The sequence below is a fragment of the Dromaius novaehollandiae genome, chromosome 27, assembly GCF_036370855.1.
Source record: "Dromaius novaehollandiae isolate bDroNov1 chromosome 27, bDroNov1.hap1, whole genome shotgun sequence".
Classification (NCBI taxonomy): Eukaryota; Metazoa; Chordata; class Aves; order Casuariiformes; family Dromaiidae; genus Dromaius; species Dromaius novaehollandiae.
This window is the reverse complement of record NC_088124.1, coordinates 3,167,006-3,185,476: the sequence shown is the minus strand read 5'-3', so window position 1 is coordinate 3,185,476 and position 18,471 is coordinate 3,167,006. Positions and strand designations below refer to the sequence as shown.

General features: G+C 57.5%; 3 protein-coding genes across 4 annotated transcripts in view; 1 reads left to right on the top strand and 2 right to left on the bottom strand.

Annotated features, from left to right (window-relative positions):
* The window catches only part of FKBP5 (FKBP prolyl isomerase 5), a 34,590-nt gene extending 22,972 nt beyond the window's left edge, over nucleotides 1–11,618 (bottom strand). Inside the window, exon 1 of one of the 2 annotated variants that reach the window (XM_064498273.1) lies at nucleotides 11,488–11,618. The gene's annotated coding sequence lies outside the window, so the exon portion shown is untranslated. The remainder of the gene's footprint in view (nucleotides 1–11,487) is intronic. The other variant, XM_064498274.1, reaches the window with a different exon arrangement.
* Nucleotides 11,619–12,789: 1,171 nt separating this feature from the next.
* Nucleotides 12,790–17,483, top strand: ARMC12 (armadillo repeat containing 12). The gene is given in 5 exon segments (XM_064498110.1): nucleotides 12,790–16,232; nucleotides 16,235–16,404; nucleotides 16,495–16,629; nucleotides 16,723–17,052; nucleotides 17,130–17,483. Coding segments are annotated over 5 exon segments (1,185 nt in total). The 5' UTR covers nucleotides 12,790–16,036.
* A 36-nt stretch (nucleotides 17,484–17,519) lies between these two features.
* Nucleotides 17,520–18,235, bottom strand: CLPS (colipase). The gene is made up of 3 exons (XM_026111886.2): nucleotides 18,078–18,235; nucleotides 17,813–17,935; nucleotides 17,520–17,718 (listed from the first exon to the last, which is right to left on the bottom strand). The coding sequence occupies exons 1-3, from the start codon at nucleotides 18,165–18,167 to the stop codon at nucleotides 17,581–17,583; spliced, it is 351 nt and encodes a 116-aa protein (XP_025967671.1). The 5' UTR covers nucleotides 18,168–18,235; the 3' UTR covers nucleotides 17,520–17,580.
* Between the last annotated feature and the right edge of the window lie 236 nt (nucleotides 18,236–18,471).

Sequence of the window (18,471 nt, the reverse complement as noted above, 5' to 3'; positions counted from 1 at the left end):
GATACGCAAGGAGAAGCGGCTCCTCCTCATCCCTGGACTTCACGGGAAAGGAGAGCGTTGCGAGAGGCGAGCGCAAGGGCTGCTCCACGGGGCTCTTGTGCGACTCTGCAGAGACCGCGGGAACAACACTTGGCGCACGGAGCCTCTAAGTTTATTCCCCACAGCAATGGAAAGATGGATTTATTTGCTATTTCCCCACAACACACCATTTAGTATCTTAACATCAGCTTAAAAAAAAAAAAAAAAAGGCCCTCTAGCCTGTCCAATTTTTTATTGACCATTGCTAAGAGTCACACTGAAAGTTAACAGAACAGAGAAATAAAAGCTGGTTTTGCCCCCCCGCCTTTCTTTTCTTTAAGATCCACTTAGCACAAAGTACTTTCACTTCCACAACACCGCAACATCCCTAAAAGTTTCAGATTGCAACACGAGGGAGCTGGTTGCTTTAACACACAAAAGATAGCCCCAAAACCAGCACATGCAACGCTGCAAAAGGGACCTGGGCCACAATCTCGAGCTACTTGTAAAGCTTTTGGCCCCGACCAGGTGGGGCGAGCATCTCTGCAAAGCCCCAGCCGCGTCCGCCGGCCGCCACCAGCCATGAGCAGCTGCACCGGGACGAGATAAGGAAGAATGACCCAATTAGTGCAACAGCCAAAGTTTCTCTTCACTGTTTTAATGTGGTTTCACTTCGCTCCGATTGAGAAAACTCTTCTCCGATAAAATAAATACTTATTGAACAACGTGTTTATATGTAGTAGGAAACAGGAAGAAAATAAATCAGTGACTTTCCCAGGTGACAGTGTTTGAAGAGGCCTCTAACACCAGCCTGCGGAGCAGAGATCCAGAGAGAGATGGTATTTGAGTCAGTGACAAATTGCAATTAGGATTTCTAAGAAAATACAACCTTCTCCAAGCCAACTCTGCTGCCCAGGCTTCCCGTCCACGTTACGCAGCTGCAGGCTTTCAAATCTGTATTAGGACAACTAAAAGCAAACAGAATAATTTGCACTTTGCTCAGTTGCCATTAAGAGAAGATTCTTCCGCTAGCCGGGCTGTGCAAATCTGATAAAAAGAAATCTTCAGTGCTGTATTACTTCATTAGTCATTTATTTTGAGATCTGACTCGCTTCCCAAGAAGGCACATAGTGTTCTTCCTGAAACCACTTCAGGATTAGAGACACAAAGGCAGCTCCAAATAAACTTCAGCTCAATCCCAGACATACATCTGCCCAAATGTTATACACATGGCCTCTAAGGGACGGGGAAACTACCTCTCACACTTACCAGTATTTCGGGAATTGTGTTTCCCCATCCCTCCCTTTCACCATCAGCAGCGCAAGCAGAGCTACTCAAACGCGTAAAGGTCTACTCAAAAGCAGAGTATCATTTCTCAGATTTGTACTTTCTGAATGTGTCACAGCTTGAATTAACAATTTTTTTTTTTTTTTTTTTAAACTTGGCCATTTGACTTTTTTCCCCCCCCTCCTTAAAGAAAGAAAGGTTATGAGTTTAAAAGTGATCACTGCTGGAGTAAAACTCACATGGACTGATCTACCTTCTAGCACACACGTTGTGCAAGGAGCTAACATCACCGGGAGTAAGTCATGGCAACTTTTATTAAAACAAAAAACAAACAGAGCCACTTTAATTGCCGAGTACCCTGCTGAACCTTAATTGTTAAACGCACAGTGTGAATTATGACTCACTGTGGACTAAAGCGAACTCCGTGTACTCATTTATCAGAGTTAGCTCACAGCGCGGGCTGCTCGAGGGGAATTACGGAGCATTAACTCCTTCTGCTCCTGGGGACTCGCGGACCATCCCCACCGCCTCTCCCGGGCCCGGGAAGAGCGAGCCGCGCCGCGGTCCCCGAGCGGAGCAGGGGGCACTGCCATCACGGATGCGAAAGCTGGACGGCCCAAAGCATTTCAACCTTACGCATCCAGCACACATCCAAAGGGCACCTGGGTTTTTAGCGTCTCCTTTGAGGGCTCCCCTGCTAACGTCAACTCCAAAACGCCCCGACAACCACACTCCTCATAGCCTTTTCCCTGCTCTTGCTCCCTCTGCCAGCTTCGAGGGAGAGACGTCCACATTATACAAAATGCACCAAGTTATTACAGCGCAGACGGTGCCTAAGAGCCCTGCCAGGCCACGGAGACCCCAACACCCCCAGCGTGCTGGGGGCACCCACGCAGCCCCCAAAAGCTCCTGCCCATCACATCAGCACGCGCTGGACACCATCAGGAGTCCTCCACCGCCAGCCGTGTCCCAGCACCACCTCGCACCCCTTCCCAGCACGGGCAACGCGGAGCGGGTGTTGGAAGGGACACGGGCGCGAGGACAGCGCCGAACACTGCCACGAGAGCAAAGGGACAGATGAACCCGTCAAACACGGTGCAGCTGCACGGTCTGACGTGGCCCCATCCTCTTCCTGCACGAGCGCGGTTGTGCAAGGACACGGAGACCTCTCCTGCCTCGAGCGCGCAGGACAACGCTGCCAGAGCTACGTGTCAGCCACGGAGACCTGCAGGGACAGTCTCCAGCTCTCCTCGTGCTTTACCCATTGCTCGGAGGCAAGGCTATCTGCACACGCAGCTTCAGCGATGCTGCAGAGCCGAGGAGAAAAGCTGCTCTTAAAAGACACCTTCCCCCCGAGCATCCTTTCTTCTCAGCAGCCACCGCCGTCCCCCAGAGCACACAGCTCTTCTCCACTCCACAACCATTGCCCAGCGTTTCAAGCTCATTCTGCACCTTCTCTTAAGCATCCCTGCCCCAGACCTGCTTCTTCTGTAGCCTCACCTATGGATTATATATGCGGTCACAGCACCGAGGCACAGCACTATAAGCAAGAGGGGCTTATCACAGGGTAGCAGTACCTGCCAACATGCCAATAGTATTTACCTTCTCTGATATCCCTCCCAAACCTCCCCCCCAAGGCAATTTTGGAATTAACAGAAGGGTGGCAGCAATGGGGGCTTTTAATTAAAAGAATAACGAAGGGAGGAGAGGGGGGAAAGGAAACTACTGAACGCAGCTAACATAGGTGATGGCACGTGTTCCTGTCACGCTGGATCAATCACTTTGCCTAGATAATATTTTTAAGCTTCTGAAGTGGTTTCAGTTAGGATCCAAGTCATAACTAGTTCTTAAAATATGATGAATAAAAGGCTGCCCTCAAATTTCAGATGCAGCAAGAGGAACAAGTGAGCAGGATGGCTCACTATTCTTCGCCTGGTGCCAGAATAAATATTTCTACAGAAAGCAAAATTGGTTCAGCTTGTCTGCATCTCTCGAACGTTAGCTGAATTACGCTAACAGGAGCGACAGTCTGCAGAGTTTCAAAAGTCCCTTTTGCATGGCCGTTTAGAGCGCAACATAAGTCTATGAAAAATAATTTGGCTATTTAATTGGTTATTTAGCAAGGCATCAGTAACAAAACGAAGCGAAGTTCTACCTCCAAAGAAGCTCCCGGGCTGTAATTTTTCCAGGTTGCTTCAAAATAGGGACTTGCACGGACAAAGCTGCTTTTGACTCAACCCACTGCCCTCCGCGTTACAAGGGGCCCATTAAGAGCCCGTATTCTTACATAACGTTCGGCGTGCGGTACCCTGCCCCAGAGACAAAACGCTGTCAGCCTTAATAGTAAGTGGAAAAAAACAAGAAAGCCGATGCCAGCACCTTTCCCCCCCTCCTCGTTCTTTATTCCGAGACTAACGTACTACGGAAGCAAAACCCCATAAACATTTACGGCCTGTTCTTCTTCCAGAGGGAGAAGATTCCAGGGGCTGGATGCGATCTAGGAGGGTTTTACAAATCTGACACTCTTTGGCTTTTGCCTCGTATCCCTCGTGCTCTTGAGGCAGCAACAGCCACGAGATGATTTAAGCTGCGAGTACGGCTCTCGCTAACCAGGGAGCCGGGCACTCCCCCGGGAAAAGTCACGACAGATCTTAACCACACGTGGCTGAGCTGCACATCCCAGAGGGCTCATCCCAAAACTACCGACGGGAGCCGGGAAACAGCAATCCGATTAATCTATCGACAAAGCTTCCGCTTTCTATCAGCGGAAAGAGGCTAGGAAAGAGCGGGTTTTTAAACAAGCACCACCCCGCACATGCAATCCAATATACTGTTTCCCAACCCTCCAGTCTTCGGTTTCTTGAGTGGGTGACACAGCCTTGGATGAGTGCAAAAAAATATAAATACATAGTGCACACCTGCCATGGCTGCTCCGGAGATTGCTGGTAGATGGGATGATGGCAGCACTGTAACAAGCTTAGGGGCCATTATATATAGATGATCACATAACAGTAGGGAATGCAATTTCCTAATGCTTTCATAAATTAGGATTATATAACTGGAGAGGAAAAAAACACATCCAAGCAGGTTATATAAATCATCTTTAAAAAGTGAGAAAGTACTTGACATCCCACTACCCACTCCTTGGCATCTTCTCTCTGTTTTTGCCATCTAAAATGGGCAGGCTTCTTTGACTGTGCTTTTTCCTCCCCCCCAAGAGGAGGATTTATTTCTGTACATCCATCAAAACACAGGGCCCAGCTAGACTGGGGACAACAAGCAGCGAACCGCCAGGGAAAATGGACTCGACCAGGCTTTTCTGGATATCAGAAAGGATTATTCTTCCTCTGGCCGATCAGTTTGAATTTCTCCTCCCTGTACGGCACACCACGGTACACCTCAACCTGTCAGCCCTCATTTAAATCTGTTCCCAGGGACAGCCAGGCTCAAAGCCTCCTTTGTGGCAACGATTATGCCAATGCTGAGCAAATTTAATTTCAAAAGACATCTTGGGGGAACTAAAATAAATACAAAATGGAACAAGCAAGAAACGTTACTCTTGTTTGCCAGCTCCATTCCAATTCAGTGTTTTCTCCAGGATAAACAGGCCAATTAGTTTTAAGTTAGAGTTAGTTTTCTATCTGTAAAAGCATCTCAATGTCTGCAAACAAGGTTTAGGGCTATCTACAACAAATGAGTGTATTTTCAGTCATATGAGGCTGGACCATGGCAGTCCCTCCAACCCCTCAGCCTGCCACACCTGCAACCAGCAGCACCACCGCCAGCCACCCAACCCTGCAAAATCCTCGAGCTCTTCACGGGCCTAACTAAGCAGGGATTCGAGCAGCAAGTTGCCTGTATGCTCATTATATTAGAAATGCTGTATTTAACTGGTCATAATCCCATGCGCAAGCCCCAGACACCACGACGGGGCAGCCCCCGAAATACCCAGGCGGTCGAGACCTCCTTAAGCCACAGGGGCGTAAATGGTACATAAGCCCTTTGCATTAAGGCAAACAGCAGTTCCTGGCGTGTTTCGAAACACAAGCCTGCTCCAGGGCCAAATCAGGTTTCCTTGGAGAGGACAAGGAAATGCCACAAGCGGCAACTCAGTTTCCTCCGAACGCAGGAGGAGCCCAGCCTGGAAAAAGGGAGGTGGCACTGGGAGTCCGGCCAGAAGAGCTCGCAGATGTTCCCAGCCCCCGGGAGCTCATCCCCCCGGATCTCGGGAGCGCTTTCGGAAGGCTGGCAAGGCGGCCGCAGGACTGACTCCCCGTCAACGCCCGGCTTTTCGGGCGACCCCTTTCCCTGCCTGCCACCCGCCGAGAGGGGTGGAAACGGGTGCAAGGCGCAGGCTGACGGCACCCGCGTGCCCAGCTGGAGCAGGGGAGGTGACACGGTACCTACACGTTCAACAAGGTATCACTGAAAAGCTGTATTTGGAAAGGAAAAAAAACAACACTTTGCTTTAAACAGAATTCCATTTTAATGTCAAGTTACCATAATGTACACCGAAGTGTGAGCTTTATGCAACTTCAAAAAAAAAAAAACACATTAAATAAAAAACAAAAGTTAAGCTAACATAACATGCTGACAGAATATAGTGAATGTCAAACCACTGAGCAAGCTGGTGTTTCTGGCTAAGCGCTCATTTAATAGAGTGCTAACACCAATTTTTCTTGACAGGCATCGCGTCTTCTGGAGACGCAGACAGAACATTTCCCCCCCCCTTTTCCTCCCATTACACCGGCTCTCTTCAGAGCGGCTCTTCCAGAGTTAAGATCCAGAGCTGGAAAAAGCAAGCAAGTTCGTTTTCCCCTTCCGATCCACAAATAAGCCAGCGGGAAGGTACCTGCCAGTACTATTAGCCGAGACCTCCGCGACGGCGCTTCGAGCCCTACGTCCTGGGAACGAGGTAGCAATCCAGAAATATTATTTGCAAACAAAACGAGACAGGGCTTCCTCGAGTCGGTTTTATTTCAGTAAATGACAAAATCTAACATAAATCAAAAGTACTTGAAATGGGATTATTTTTAATTAGGCTCATTTTCTAAAAGCAATAATACTATTTATGAACACAGAACATCTCAGCCAGGAGATGATTTAATTGCAGTCTCTCATCAGCCCACCTCTTAGCTGTTGATGGTTACTTTACTACTTCACTATTTCCCCAGTTTTCAAACACAGTCATTTGCAAAAGCAGAAATACTTATTTCAACCCCAATTACCGATTATGGAAAAAGCTCGTCAGCTATATGACAAAATTTATATTAGCAACTCATACATTACAACACTCATTACCAATTCACACCCACGAATATATAGCCTTAAAAAAAAGAACTAGCTAAGTAATTTATTATTTCCCACTGATGCGAATGATATATGGAGGTTAGAGCTCTGCAGCTCCCTCAAGAGGTAGGTATAAATGCACAAAGTTTTAGCCAGGAAAAGTCATTATGCCCCAATTTAAATAACAGCCTGCTTTTGAAAAAGAAAGAAAAAAGTTTTTGCAAAGTCCTCGCCCCAGCTCTCTCCGAAACGTTCCCAGTCCGAACAGCCGCTCGCTACGGAGGGGCTCGCGGCCGGCGCAGGGGGGTTTTTCCAACTTCAAAACATGCACTGCGTGCAGCGTAGCTAAATTCAGAGGCAGACCTTGAAGCTGTTATTTTACATCACAGTAATCTGGCATCTCAATAGAGTCAGTGGGGAAAAAGCACCGAGCGCTGCTAAGTGTGAAGCCCACTGCAAGTAAATAATATCCGTCCCGTTTCACCGCTGGTAAATTATTCCCAGGGACTGCAATTTTAAATCATGCCTGCTCCTTTCTGGATAGCATTCGACGCTGTTTTCCAAACACTGACCAAGGGATCCAGGGAGCAGGAGATTAAAGATTTACACACCACATTGCGCAACCTCCAGGGATGCTTTTGAAACATGTTTATCTGCCTTTCCTCCTCCCGACGGCGGCCGCATCCCCGCGCAGCAGGAACCACCCAGCGCCATTCAAATTTCAGTCCCCTCTCACACATTTATAAGACACGTCAATGAAACACAAAAACATGCTCCACGAGACATTTCTGGAAGGGTTTAGCTCCAAAGCAAACGGAGTAACTTCCAGCACACGGCTTACCAAAGTTCAACTGCCATAAAACATCCAGGTCCTCCGACAGCACTAAAAATAATCCCATTTAGGTAAAAACGTTAACAAAATGCAACTCTTTCTCCCTAACCTCACCCAGCAGAGTTAATTATTCTCCAAGCACTTTATTAAGGTACTTTCTCTGCTCAGCCAGGAACATCAATACGAGGAGCTGCAACCAGATGACTTGCAAGACTGACAGAAATCTTAATACTGACTATCTCCAATCAAGCCTTACAGCAAACTTTCTCCTTCTCACCCCACCTGGTACACAGTGTCTTTTGCAAGCCTGTAATTAAAACCCACCTAATGACACAGCAAGGTACTGATGTTCTTGAACAACACTGCTTGGTTCAGGCTTTCTAGAAATCTCCTTGCTGGCAGCCCTTATTCACCCGCTATAGTCTCCTCCAGCTTAAAAGTCTTTTTCTTGGGAATTGTCCTTATTTTTTAAGCTCGTCTCAGTGGGAGAGATGCTAATAGCACTGGGAAAGGACCTTGAAATAATTCGGATACGTACTGTGCAGACCTGGGAAGCTGGGATTCCCTGTCCTTAGTTTAAAAAACATAAAGGGGGGGAGGCAGTTGCTATGTATTTCGCAAGCTGCTGTACGTAGACGGCACTAAGCAGTATCCAAAGGACCTTGGGGAAACTCAGTGGTAATTCTCCCCGTCCCAAAACATCTTCCTTTTTGTGCATTTCCCCACGGAAAAAGCAACTTCTCGGCTTCTAGCCGTGCCCAGCCAATGCCTCTGCTAAGGCTGGCAGCGGCATGGGCATCGCTAGTAGCCCACGTCTTTCCAAATCCCTCCGCTCCTGGTTTGGGGGATGAGCCCCAAGGGGCCTCCGAGACCCCCTCCAGCACCAGGACCCGCTCACAGACACGCTGCAGAGACCTCGGGAGGCACCTTCCCCCTGCACACCCGTCCTTTCGTCCCCTTCTGCCCAAAACCGCAGGTCACGCGCGAGTCCCTCCCCCCGAGGGAGTTTCAGCAGAAGTGATAACTTCTGCACCAGTTCCCCAGAAATCTGCTTTTTTCATGCCATCACGCGTTCTCCCCAGTCCGAGCACCGCTTGCTTAACTCGTCCAGGACCCATCCCGCAGCCTTCCTCCAACGAAGGTGCCGCTCTCCTAAAAACCCCTCCTTCGGGAGGACCCCTGCTCCCATGTCTCTCCCGGCAGGGGAGCAACACGCACCTTCCCAGCCGCCCTTTCTCGCCTTTTCCCGGCTGCCGAAGGGCCTCGGGCCGCGCGCTCCCGCCTGCTTTGGGGCCCGCGTCCTCCTCAGCGCAGGAACGGTGCCTCCAGGCACAAAACCTTGGGCGTTTTGCAGCATTGCAAAGAGCCAAAAACAGGGGCATTTGTAAACGGGGATTTACAGATTTGCTCAGCCAAACAACATTTTTGGTTCAACTTACTGTTACGAGAATCCCAGAGAATGGGATATTGATCCCCATTTCACAGATAATTATGAGATGGGGTGTTTAAGTTATTTCCCCCAAATAACACGATTTGGGAGCAGAAAGGAGAGCAGATTGCTCCCGGTTTCCCCCAGTTTCCCCCATACCAGCAACACTTCTCCTCTTATTGCAGAAAGGCTCCACTCATTTTGCAAGCACACCGCGAAGCACAAGATGACCTGCGGCAACCCTGAACACGCAGTTTTACTGTAACATCTCATCCTTTTCTGCCTTCATCCTCCTGCTTCTCAGATGTTACTGTCCTCATTCATCATGTCCTATATAACGTTACTCCGCAGGGCCAAGCGCTAGCAGTACATCTTTGCTCTGTAAAGCTCTTAGCACCGCAGAAAAGTTATTTTCACTCAACCCCGTTACTCCTAGTTAACCCTTCGCAAACTGCAGCAAGCATTTCCTCACCGCACTGGTGTTTACACCCCCTCAAGCAAGTTTTATCCCATTGATACAACACAAAGTTGGAGATAACAATCTATGCATTTCAGACTACAAACTACAACGTTCAACAGCTTCAAAGTTGAAGGCAAATCCTTGGTTAATATTCTGATTAGAAAAACCTTAGTTTGGTCAAAGCCTATTGCACCTCTGTAAACTGCCGATAAAAGCCAGATAAAAGCTCCATCTAACAGATTTAATTTGCTTTCTTCCCCTTCTGTGTATTCACGGGGCAGGGCGAGGAAAAAGGAGAAGCAACGTGGCTCCGACACATTTTGCAGGAAAGAACAATTTGTGCTTTCCACTTTTTACTTGTAATCCCAGTTTCTAGCACAGATTTGGTCCCCCAACAGATGTCCCGAATCCAGCTTAACGGCTCGTTACAGAGAGCTAGCATTTAAACAAGCATTACCTTTAAAATACTAAAGTATCAACTCTTGGTTGTTTTTTGGGGGGGGGGGGGGGGGGGACGCAGGGGGGATTTTTTTTTTAATATAAACTTAGGTTCAATACACTTGTCTGATGGAAGGAAATTCCACGAAATAGCAGCTCACCAGCCTCATCTGCAGCATTAACCGACCGTAGCAAAGCCCTGTTTGTTTAACATGCACAATTTCACAGCGAAGACAGAAACTTGACTGCAGCGCCGGAGCCTCCGCCGGAGCTCAGCACGCAGAGCCGCGATGCATGACTGGCGAATTTATCCTTCAAAAGCTCTCCCAGCTCATCACGTAAAATACTCTTTTGTGAAAACAATACACTTATCTGAATATGCATTTACATGCTAGAAAATAGTAGCTTTGAAAGAGCTATTCTGTCTATTAAGAGGAGGGAGAAAAGAGTGGGAGCTGAGAGAGGAAAAAAACAACAAAAATCCCATTTAACTTGGGCAATCTGCTACAATTACTCCAAATGAAACTATATATTTATGTCTACACCCTATATGATATTTTTGGTTGATGTTATTAGAGAAAACAGTAGTAACCAAGCGCAGGAACCTCATTTTATGCCAACTCTGTGCCTTCGTAACTGAGGGAAAGAGCAACCTCGCTTGGGTACTACCCCATCAGCGCAAACTAAGGGGCATCGACTCCAATTTTAGCGCGTTTTGCAGAACGACACGGTGGCAAAAGACGCCGGGTCGCCCGCAGCGAGGGTCGCGGTCACCCGGCGCGAAGACGCCGCGCGATTTCGGAAACAAGTGGAATTCCACGCGGGGAGCAAAGAGGAAAATTGAACTTTTTCGCTAAGCGCTGGCGACGAAGCGCGGCAAGGCCACGGGCTCCCACAGCGTGGCCTCGGGGAGCCTCCCGCGCAGGCCTGGCACCCCCCAGCCCCACACAGACCCCCCCAGCCCCAGGGAGCTGCAGACACAGGCAGCCCCCCCCCCAGCCTCATATGGACCCATATAGGGCCCTGCCCCACCAGCCCTATGCAGACCCATACAGGCCCCCCCCAGCCCCATACAAACCCATACAGACACCCCCCCCAGCCCCATACATGCCCCCCCAGCCCCATACATGCCTTCCCCCCCCAGCCCCATACAAACCCATACAGACACCCCCCCAGCCCCATACATGCCTTTCCCCCCCACCAGCCCCATACAAACCCATACAGACACCCCCCAGCCCCATACATGCCTCCCCAGCCCCATACATGCCTTTCCCCCCCACCAGCCCCATACAAACCCATGCAGACACCCCCCTGCCAGCCCCATACAGAGCTCCACCAGACCCATAGAGGGCCCCTCTGCCAGCCCCATGCAGACCCATATAGGCCCCCCCCAGCTCCATGCAGGGCCACATAGGGCCCTCCAGACCCATACGGCCCCCCCCACCAGCCCCACACAGACCAACACACGGCCCCCCCAGACCCATACCTAGCTCCCCTCCCAGCCCCACACAGGCCCCCCCAGCCCTATCCAGCCCCACACAGGGCCTCCCAGCTTCAACAGACCCGCACAGGGCCCCCCCGGCCCCACAGGGACGCCCCCCGGCCCCACACAGAGCCCTCCCAGCCTCACAGAGACCCCCACAACCCCCCCAGCCCCACGCAGGGCCCATGCAGCCCCCTCCCAGCCCCACGCAGAGCCCCCCAGCCCCACACGGGCCCCCCCGGCGGCCCTACCTGCCCCGCCGCAGCCGCTCACGCTCCGCTGCGCCGCCCGGCTCCAAGTGGCACCGCGCGCCCGCGCCGGCCCGAGTCTCCCCGGCCGCTGCGCCCCGCCCCCTTCCCCGCGTCCCATTGGTCGCCCTGCCTGCCCGTCCCGACCGACGGCGCCCGCAGCGCCTCTTCATTGGCTCGAGTAGCGGCGATATGCAAATGAGGAGGTTTCCCCGCCCCCCTCTCCCGCGCGCCGGCCCGCCCCCTGCCGGCCCGCCCCGCCCCGCGCACTTGCCGGGCAGCGGCGGCAAAGCGACCCCAGCGCCGGGCGGCCCGCGCGATGCCCGGGGGCGGGCGAGGCCCGGGGGCGCCGTGCAATGCCGGGGGTGGGGGGGGCGGCGCCGTGCAATGCCCCGGGGGGGTCCGTGCAATGCCCGGGGGTCGGGGGGGGGACAGCCCCGTGCAATGCCCCGGGGAGCTCCATGCAATGCCCAGGGATAGGGGGAGGCTCCCGCCCCATGCAATGGCCCCCCCGGCATCCTGGCCCCATCCAGTGCCCCCAGGATCAACCAAGCCCGTGCAAAGCCTCAGGGGCACCGCGGCCCCACGCAGCACCCGGGGGCACCTCGGCCCCTTGCAGTGTCCCCAGGGCTGCTGCGGGTCCTTGCAGTGTCCCCCGGGGACCCCAGCCCCGTGCAATGCCCCGGGGACCCCAGCCCCGTGCAATGCCCCGGGGGGGTGGGCAATGCCCCGGGGGTTATTAGGGTTAAAACCACGCTAGAAAAATAAGCGTGCTCCCATGCCTAAAGGCCAGGGACAGAAAGGCGCTCTTTGCGAGGACACCTCGACCGCTGGGACAAGCAAAAAATGTCACTATTCGGTGTAAAACAGATAAGATTTTCTCTAAGAGCGGCGTCAAAATACCGCTCGAGCTTAGGAAAAAGAAAACGCATTTTAAGCGAATATCCTATCGCCGCTTCTGGGCTTTCGGACGATGGCAGCGGCGGAGCCGAGGGGGCAAAGCAACGAAGAGCGCGGGGACATCGCGCCGGGGAGGAAGAGGAGGCAGCGGCCCGGCAGCCCGACGCGGCCGTCGGCTTTTAAACGTTTCCGGCGCTGCCTCGCAGCGCTTTAAATTTCCACTTAGCAAATAAACGTTGCGGCTTTGCGAGCGCGCGGTCCCCGGGCTGGCAGCTTCGCCGCGCGGCCCCGGCCGGTAGCGCCAAGCCTGGAGCGAGCAGCCGGGGGGGGGCCGGGGGGGCCACGCTGGTTTGCCCTCGCGCCACAGAAACGGCCGATTTGTTTGTTTAGGAAAAAGAAAAAAAAAAAAGCAAAATACTTGGCGAGTAGTTTTATTTTCTAAGTGGCCTTTCGAGGCCCCGTGATGCTCCTGCCCGCCTCGCCGCCGGGGCAGAGGTGTGCTGCAAACCCGCCCCCCCTTCCTAATTTTGCAGCCGCATAAAAAGGGAAATTCAATTAAAAAAACAAAAAATAGAAAACACACGTGCATTAAAGCCTGACATAAACTTCCAAAAGCCAGGAAAGTCCTCGCTTCACCCCCTCTCCGTGCCTGGGTCCCACAGCCCCGGCGCTGTGCGAGGGCACCCCAGCCCTGACGCCCCAGTGATGGCCTGAGCCGCCACTCACGGCCGCCGCGGCCGGGACCTTCGGTGCGCCGGATCCTGCAGCAGCGCTGGGTGCTCCGGAGGCAAACGCGGAGGCGTTTTGAATGGGATGGGAATGTGCAGACCCCAGGATGAGGGAATGGGGTGGGGATGTGCTTTGCATTTTATCCATGGAGCATTTTATCCTTGGAGCACTTACCCATGGCACATTTTACCCATGGAGCAGTTTATTCCATGGAGCATTTATCCACGGAGCATTTATCCATGGAGCCTTTTATCCATGGAATAGCGTATCCCTGGAGTGTTTTATCCTTGGAGCATTGCATGCATGGCACATTTGATCCAGGGAGCGTTTTCTCCATGCGGCGTTTGGACGCTGCGGCAAGGAGCGTTCGGGAGATGCTCTGCCAAGCCCGGGGTGCTGCCGGAGCCGCAGGGAAAAAAACGCTCCGCAAAAACAGCGCAGCGGCACGTCCGGGGCGAAACCCTTGCCGAGGCACCTTGCAAAATGCTGTATCCCCCCGTGCATCACTCGGGGGTCCCGAATGTCCCCGGGGCCGGCAGCCGCCCCAGCCCCGGCCGCCGAGGCCTGTAACACAAGCTCGGAGCAAACCTGCTCCTCCGGAGCCAGCAGACCCATAAATAATCTCGGGAGCTTTGCGGCCGCTGCCAGGGGGACGGGTTGTTCCCCGGCCGTGCAGCTGGCCGCACTTGTCCCGCCGGTGCCCGGACCCCTCCGGCCGCCCCGAGCGCCCGGCGGCCCCCGCTGAACCCCGCGAGAGCCCCGCGGCCCCCGGCACCTGGAGAGCAAAACGCAGAAAGGGGGATATTTTTATTCATCCGTGCCTTTCCCTAAAAATAACCCCAGTTAATCTGCCTTAAACAAGCGAGAGAGGAGGGAAGAGCAGTGCCTCCCGCCTGGCTTCGAATCGGAAAGCCGCATCGGTGAATCGCTGAGCACGTGGGAGATCAAAGGAAACAGGTTTTCTTCTGTTGTTGGGTTTTTTTTATCTTCTCTTGGCAGCCGTCCGCGGGCTCCGAGTTAAACCCGTCGCGCCGGGCGGCTGATCCCGGCGCCGGGGGCCGGAGCGGGGTCCGGGCCCCACGGACACCCCGCTTGGGTGATGAAGCGCAGGAACGGGCGCCGGGAAATCTCAGCTCCCCACTGTGGCGGGGGGGGGGGGGGGGGGATGAGCCCCCCCAGCGAGCGGCGGCAGGATGCAGCGGGGCTGGAGCACGGCGTCTAAATAAAGTCCCGCTTTGCAGAGCTGGACTCGGGCCACTTTTAGCACAAAGTACATTCCGGCCTGGACGTAACAAACTGTACCAACCTCCGCCGCGGCGGCAGGGACCGGCTCGGCTCGGCACGGCCCGCCCGGAGGCGCCGGGATGCTCCGGCGGGAAGCGGCCCCGGGGTTTGGCCCCAGCTGGGGGGGGTTGGTTTGCAAGGAGGGGGTTTGCCAGAGCGGTTTGCTGCTTTTCCCCTCCCTGCGGCGGCCGGGAAGCGTCAGCACGGCTGCCCACTGCTGACACGAGCTGCGCAGTCCTCAGCCGGCCGGGCTTTCCCGCGGCTCGGCGCAGCATCCTCGGGGGATCCCGCGCCGCGAAGCCCCCCAAACGATGTCCCCCCCCATAACCCGGTTTAGCAGCACCGAAGCGGCGTGGGGGGGGCCCTGCTCTCCCATCTGGGCTGAGTCACCAGCACTTGGTTTTGGCTCGGAGCAAAAAAAAACCCCGAGAGCGTTTCACCGCTTTTTTTTTCCTTCTTTTTTGCTCGAAAGGTTGCTTTTCCTCCAAAGAAAGCGCCGCACGGCGACAGGCAGCCAGCTCCATCCCCAGGCCTCTTCCCGCGTAACCCGGGCCGGGATTTGGGGGGAAACCCCCCAAGCCGGGGCTGCATCCCGCGGCGCAGCATCCCGCTGCCTGGGAGCGACGGCACCGCGTTTCGCCCTTCCCGGGGGTTTCGCGGAGCCGGGATACTCCGCGGGGTGCAGCGGGGTGGGAATCAGGCTAAATTAAAGGGGGGAAATTAAAAAGCGCCGCCGGCCCTGGGGCGGCAGCGGGAGAAGGGTTAAAGGCGGCGCGGGAAGAGGAGGTGAAGGCCACGGGCGGCAGGAAAGGGGGGAGGAGGAGAGAGGGAGGCGGGCGGCCGGGAGCGGAGCGAGAACAGAACATCCTGTACCCTCGCGTCCCAAACAGCGCGGCCGCGGGGGGGGGACGGCGCCGGCGGCCTCCGGGGAGCCCCGCGCCAGGGCACGCTGGGCCTCGCCGCCGCCGCCGTGCCCCCCCCCCGGCCCGGCACCCACGGGTGCTGCCGGCGGCGTGCACGGGGGGGGTTGCAATGGGGCGGAGGGGGGGTTGCAATGGGGCGGAGGGGGGGGTTGCGGCGGTGTGAGGTGACCGCTTGGGCCTCCGCCGCGGCTCTTCGGCCTCCCTCCTCCTCCTCCTCGCTGTGGCTTTTCCTCCCCAGGTGCTGGGGGGGGGGGGTTGCATCGTGCTGGGCTGGACTGACACAGCCAGTGGGTGCTCAGCCCCCCAAAACCCCCGTTTCCCCCCCATTCCCGCACCCCTCCAAAAATCCCCCTTATAAATAACAAGGTGGGGGGCAGAGGCTGAGGACCCCAGGGGCCCCTCCAGGCTGGGGGGGGAAACCCTGGCTTGGGGGCTCCCAAGGCCGAGCCACCGCCGGGGGGGTCCCCGGGGCCGGGGGGGGGGGGGACACCGGTGGCGGCGGCCACGGCGCGGCTGCCCTCTGCTGGTCCCATGGCCCCCGGGGGGGCCGGGAGCACCCGCAGCATCCACACCCGGGCGGGGGGGTCCCACCGGGAGCTTTCGGCTGGCGTTTCCTATGTGTATTTAATGCATCCCCCCCCGCCCCGGCCCTGCTGTGCCGGCCCTGAGGTCACAAAGCCGGGGGGGGGGCCCGGGGCGGGGGGGGTGGCAGCAGGATGGCGGCGTGCTGGGAGAGGTGGACGGGCCGCTACGTGCTGAGCGTGGCCACGGGCGCCGGAGCCGTCTACCTGCTCTACAAGACCATCCAGGCGGGGCTCAGCAGCCCCCCCGGCGACGCCGAGCCCCTCAGCATCGCCCGTGAGTCCATCCCGCCGTGTGTGTCCCCCCCCGCCCCCGGCCGGGCCTCGGTGCCCCCCCGGCGCTGAGCCCGGCTCGCGCAGGCCTGGCCACGCAGCCCCCGGGCGCAGGGGACTCGCGGGAGCTGCGGGAGCTGCTGGCCGCCCTGTCACGGCGGCAGGACGGCGGCGCCCGCGCCCTGCTCCTCAACGGCGTCGCCCGCTGCGTCTACCTGCTGCAGGCCGAGGTGAGGCCCGCGGCGGGGCGGCCCCGCGCCCCCGTGGCCCCCCCGCGCCGCCCCCGCCGCCCTCACCCCGGCCCCTCTCGCCCGCCGCAGGCCGCCGCCTGCGCCGACGAGGACCTGCGCCCCGTGGCCTCCTGCCTGGGCGACGGGGAGCGGGAGGTGCGCGTCCAGGCGCTCAACGCCCTCAAGGCCTTCTCCGCCATCCCCAAGTTCAGGGTCCAAATCCAGGCAGGTTCGGGGCGCCGGGGTGGGGGCGGCGCGCGGGTCCCCCACGGCTGAGCCCCCCCCCCCCCACCTCGGCTGTCCGCCCCCCCCGTGCAGGAGTACGTCCCCAAGGTGCTGGAGCTGGTGACCTCCACGTGGGACGCGGAGACGCACGTGGCCGGGCTGCGGCTGCTCAACGGGCTGCCCCTGCCTGAGCACGCGCACCCGCCGCTGCGCCGCGCCGCCCCGGCCCTCCTGCACCTCCTGCAGAGCGGCACCGCCGGGGCCCAGGTAGCCCGCGGCGTCCGGCCCCGCCACGGCCACCGCCGAGGGGGGTTCGGGTCCCGGCCCACCGCCCCCGGCTGCCTCCCGCAGGTGCAGGTGCTCAAGCTGCTCATCAAGATGGCCCGGAAGGAAGAGCTCCTCTACGACATCCTCAGCTGCCAGGTACTGGGGGGGGGGTCCCGGGTGGCCCCCCCGAGGGGCAGAGTTAAGGGGATCCCAGCGCCGCCCCCTTTCCCCAGGTGCAGCCCGACTTCCTGAGCTTGCTGCACCCCTCGCGGCCCGGCGGCCTCCTCTTCGAGGCGCTGGTGCTGCTGGAGGTGCTCGGCGAGGGCTGCCTGAGCCCCGCGGGCCGGGCCGCCCGCCGCCGCTGCGGGGCCCGCTCGCTGCACCGGGCGCTCTTCGGCGAGGCCTCGCGCCTGGCCGACCGCCTCCTGGCCCTCTTCGTGCACCCCGAGGAGGAGGTGCAGCTGCAGGCCTGCAGGGCCAGCCTCAGCCTGCAGCTCGCCAAGGAGGACGCCGACGCCGACGCCGACGCCAACGCCAACGTCGACGCCAACGCCGACGCCGACGCCGATGCCGAGAGCGTTCCCTAGGGCTTCCCCGCGCGGGCGATAAAGCAAACGCCGCTCGGCCGCAGATGCTTTTTACTGGCCCCGCCGCGAGAGGGCGGCTGGGGGGGGCACGGGGGGGTCAGCGGCGCTGCTCCGCATCCCCGGGGTCCTTGCAGACGCCGAAGTTGGTGTTGGTGATGGCGCCCAGCAGGCTGCCGTCGGCGTCGCAGGTGAGGCCGCTCTCGCAGGGACACTTGTAGTAGACGCTGTAGATGCTCTGCGGGGGGAGGCAGGCAGGGCAGAGCGCGTGGGGCGGCCCCCCCGTCCCCCCCCCGACCCCGCGCCGTGGAGCAGCCCGGGGGGCCGCGTACCTGGGGGGAGCACTCCTGGGTCTCGGCCGCCTTGGGCATGCAGCGGGCCAGGCTGAGGGCGCTGCTCCGGTAGCAGCAGCCGCTCTTGCACTGGATGCTCTGCAGGCAGAGCTCCTCCGTGTCCTGCGAGGCGGTGGGGGGGGGGTCACACCTCCCCTGCCGCCTTCAAACCCCGGCGAGCGCCCGCCGCCCTGGCGAACGGCGCCCGCCACCCCCTTGCAACCCCCCCGGGGCCGTTGGGGCCGCCGGGCCGCCGAGGTCCTACCAGGTTGAAGATGAGCCCCTGCTCCGAGGCGAGCGGCGAGGCCAGGGCCGAGGCCACGAGCAGCAGGCAGAGCAGCAGCGCTCGCGCCATGGTGGGCACGCCGCCGCCGCCCGCGCCCCCGCTTTATCCCCGCGCCGTGTTTGCTCTGGCGCCGGCGACGGGCTCGGCGGGGTCACCCGATAAAACGGCTCTGGGAACGGCGCAGCTTTCGCGCTGCGCTCGGCAATGATTAACGCCTCAGCCCGTTTGCAGCTCCCGCCGGCGTGGCCCGGGGCGAGCGCTGCCAGGGCCCAGGCGCAGCCGGCTCCAGGGACCCCGTGCCAGGGGACTCCAGTTGCACCAGCTGATCCCCAGCACGGCAGAGCTGGGAGGGCAGAGGGGGCGGCCCAGGGTG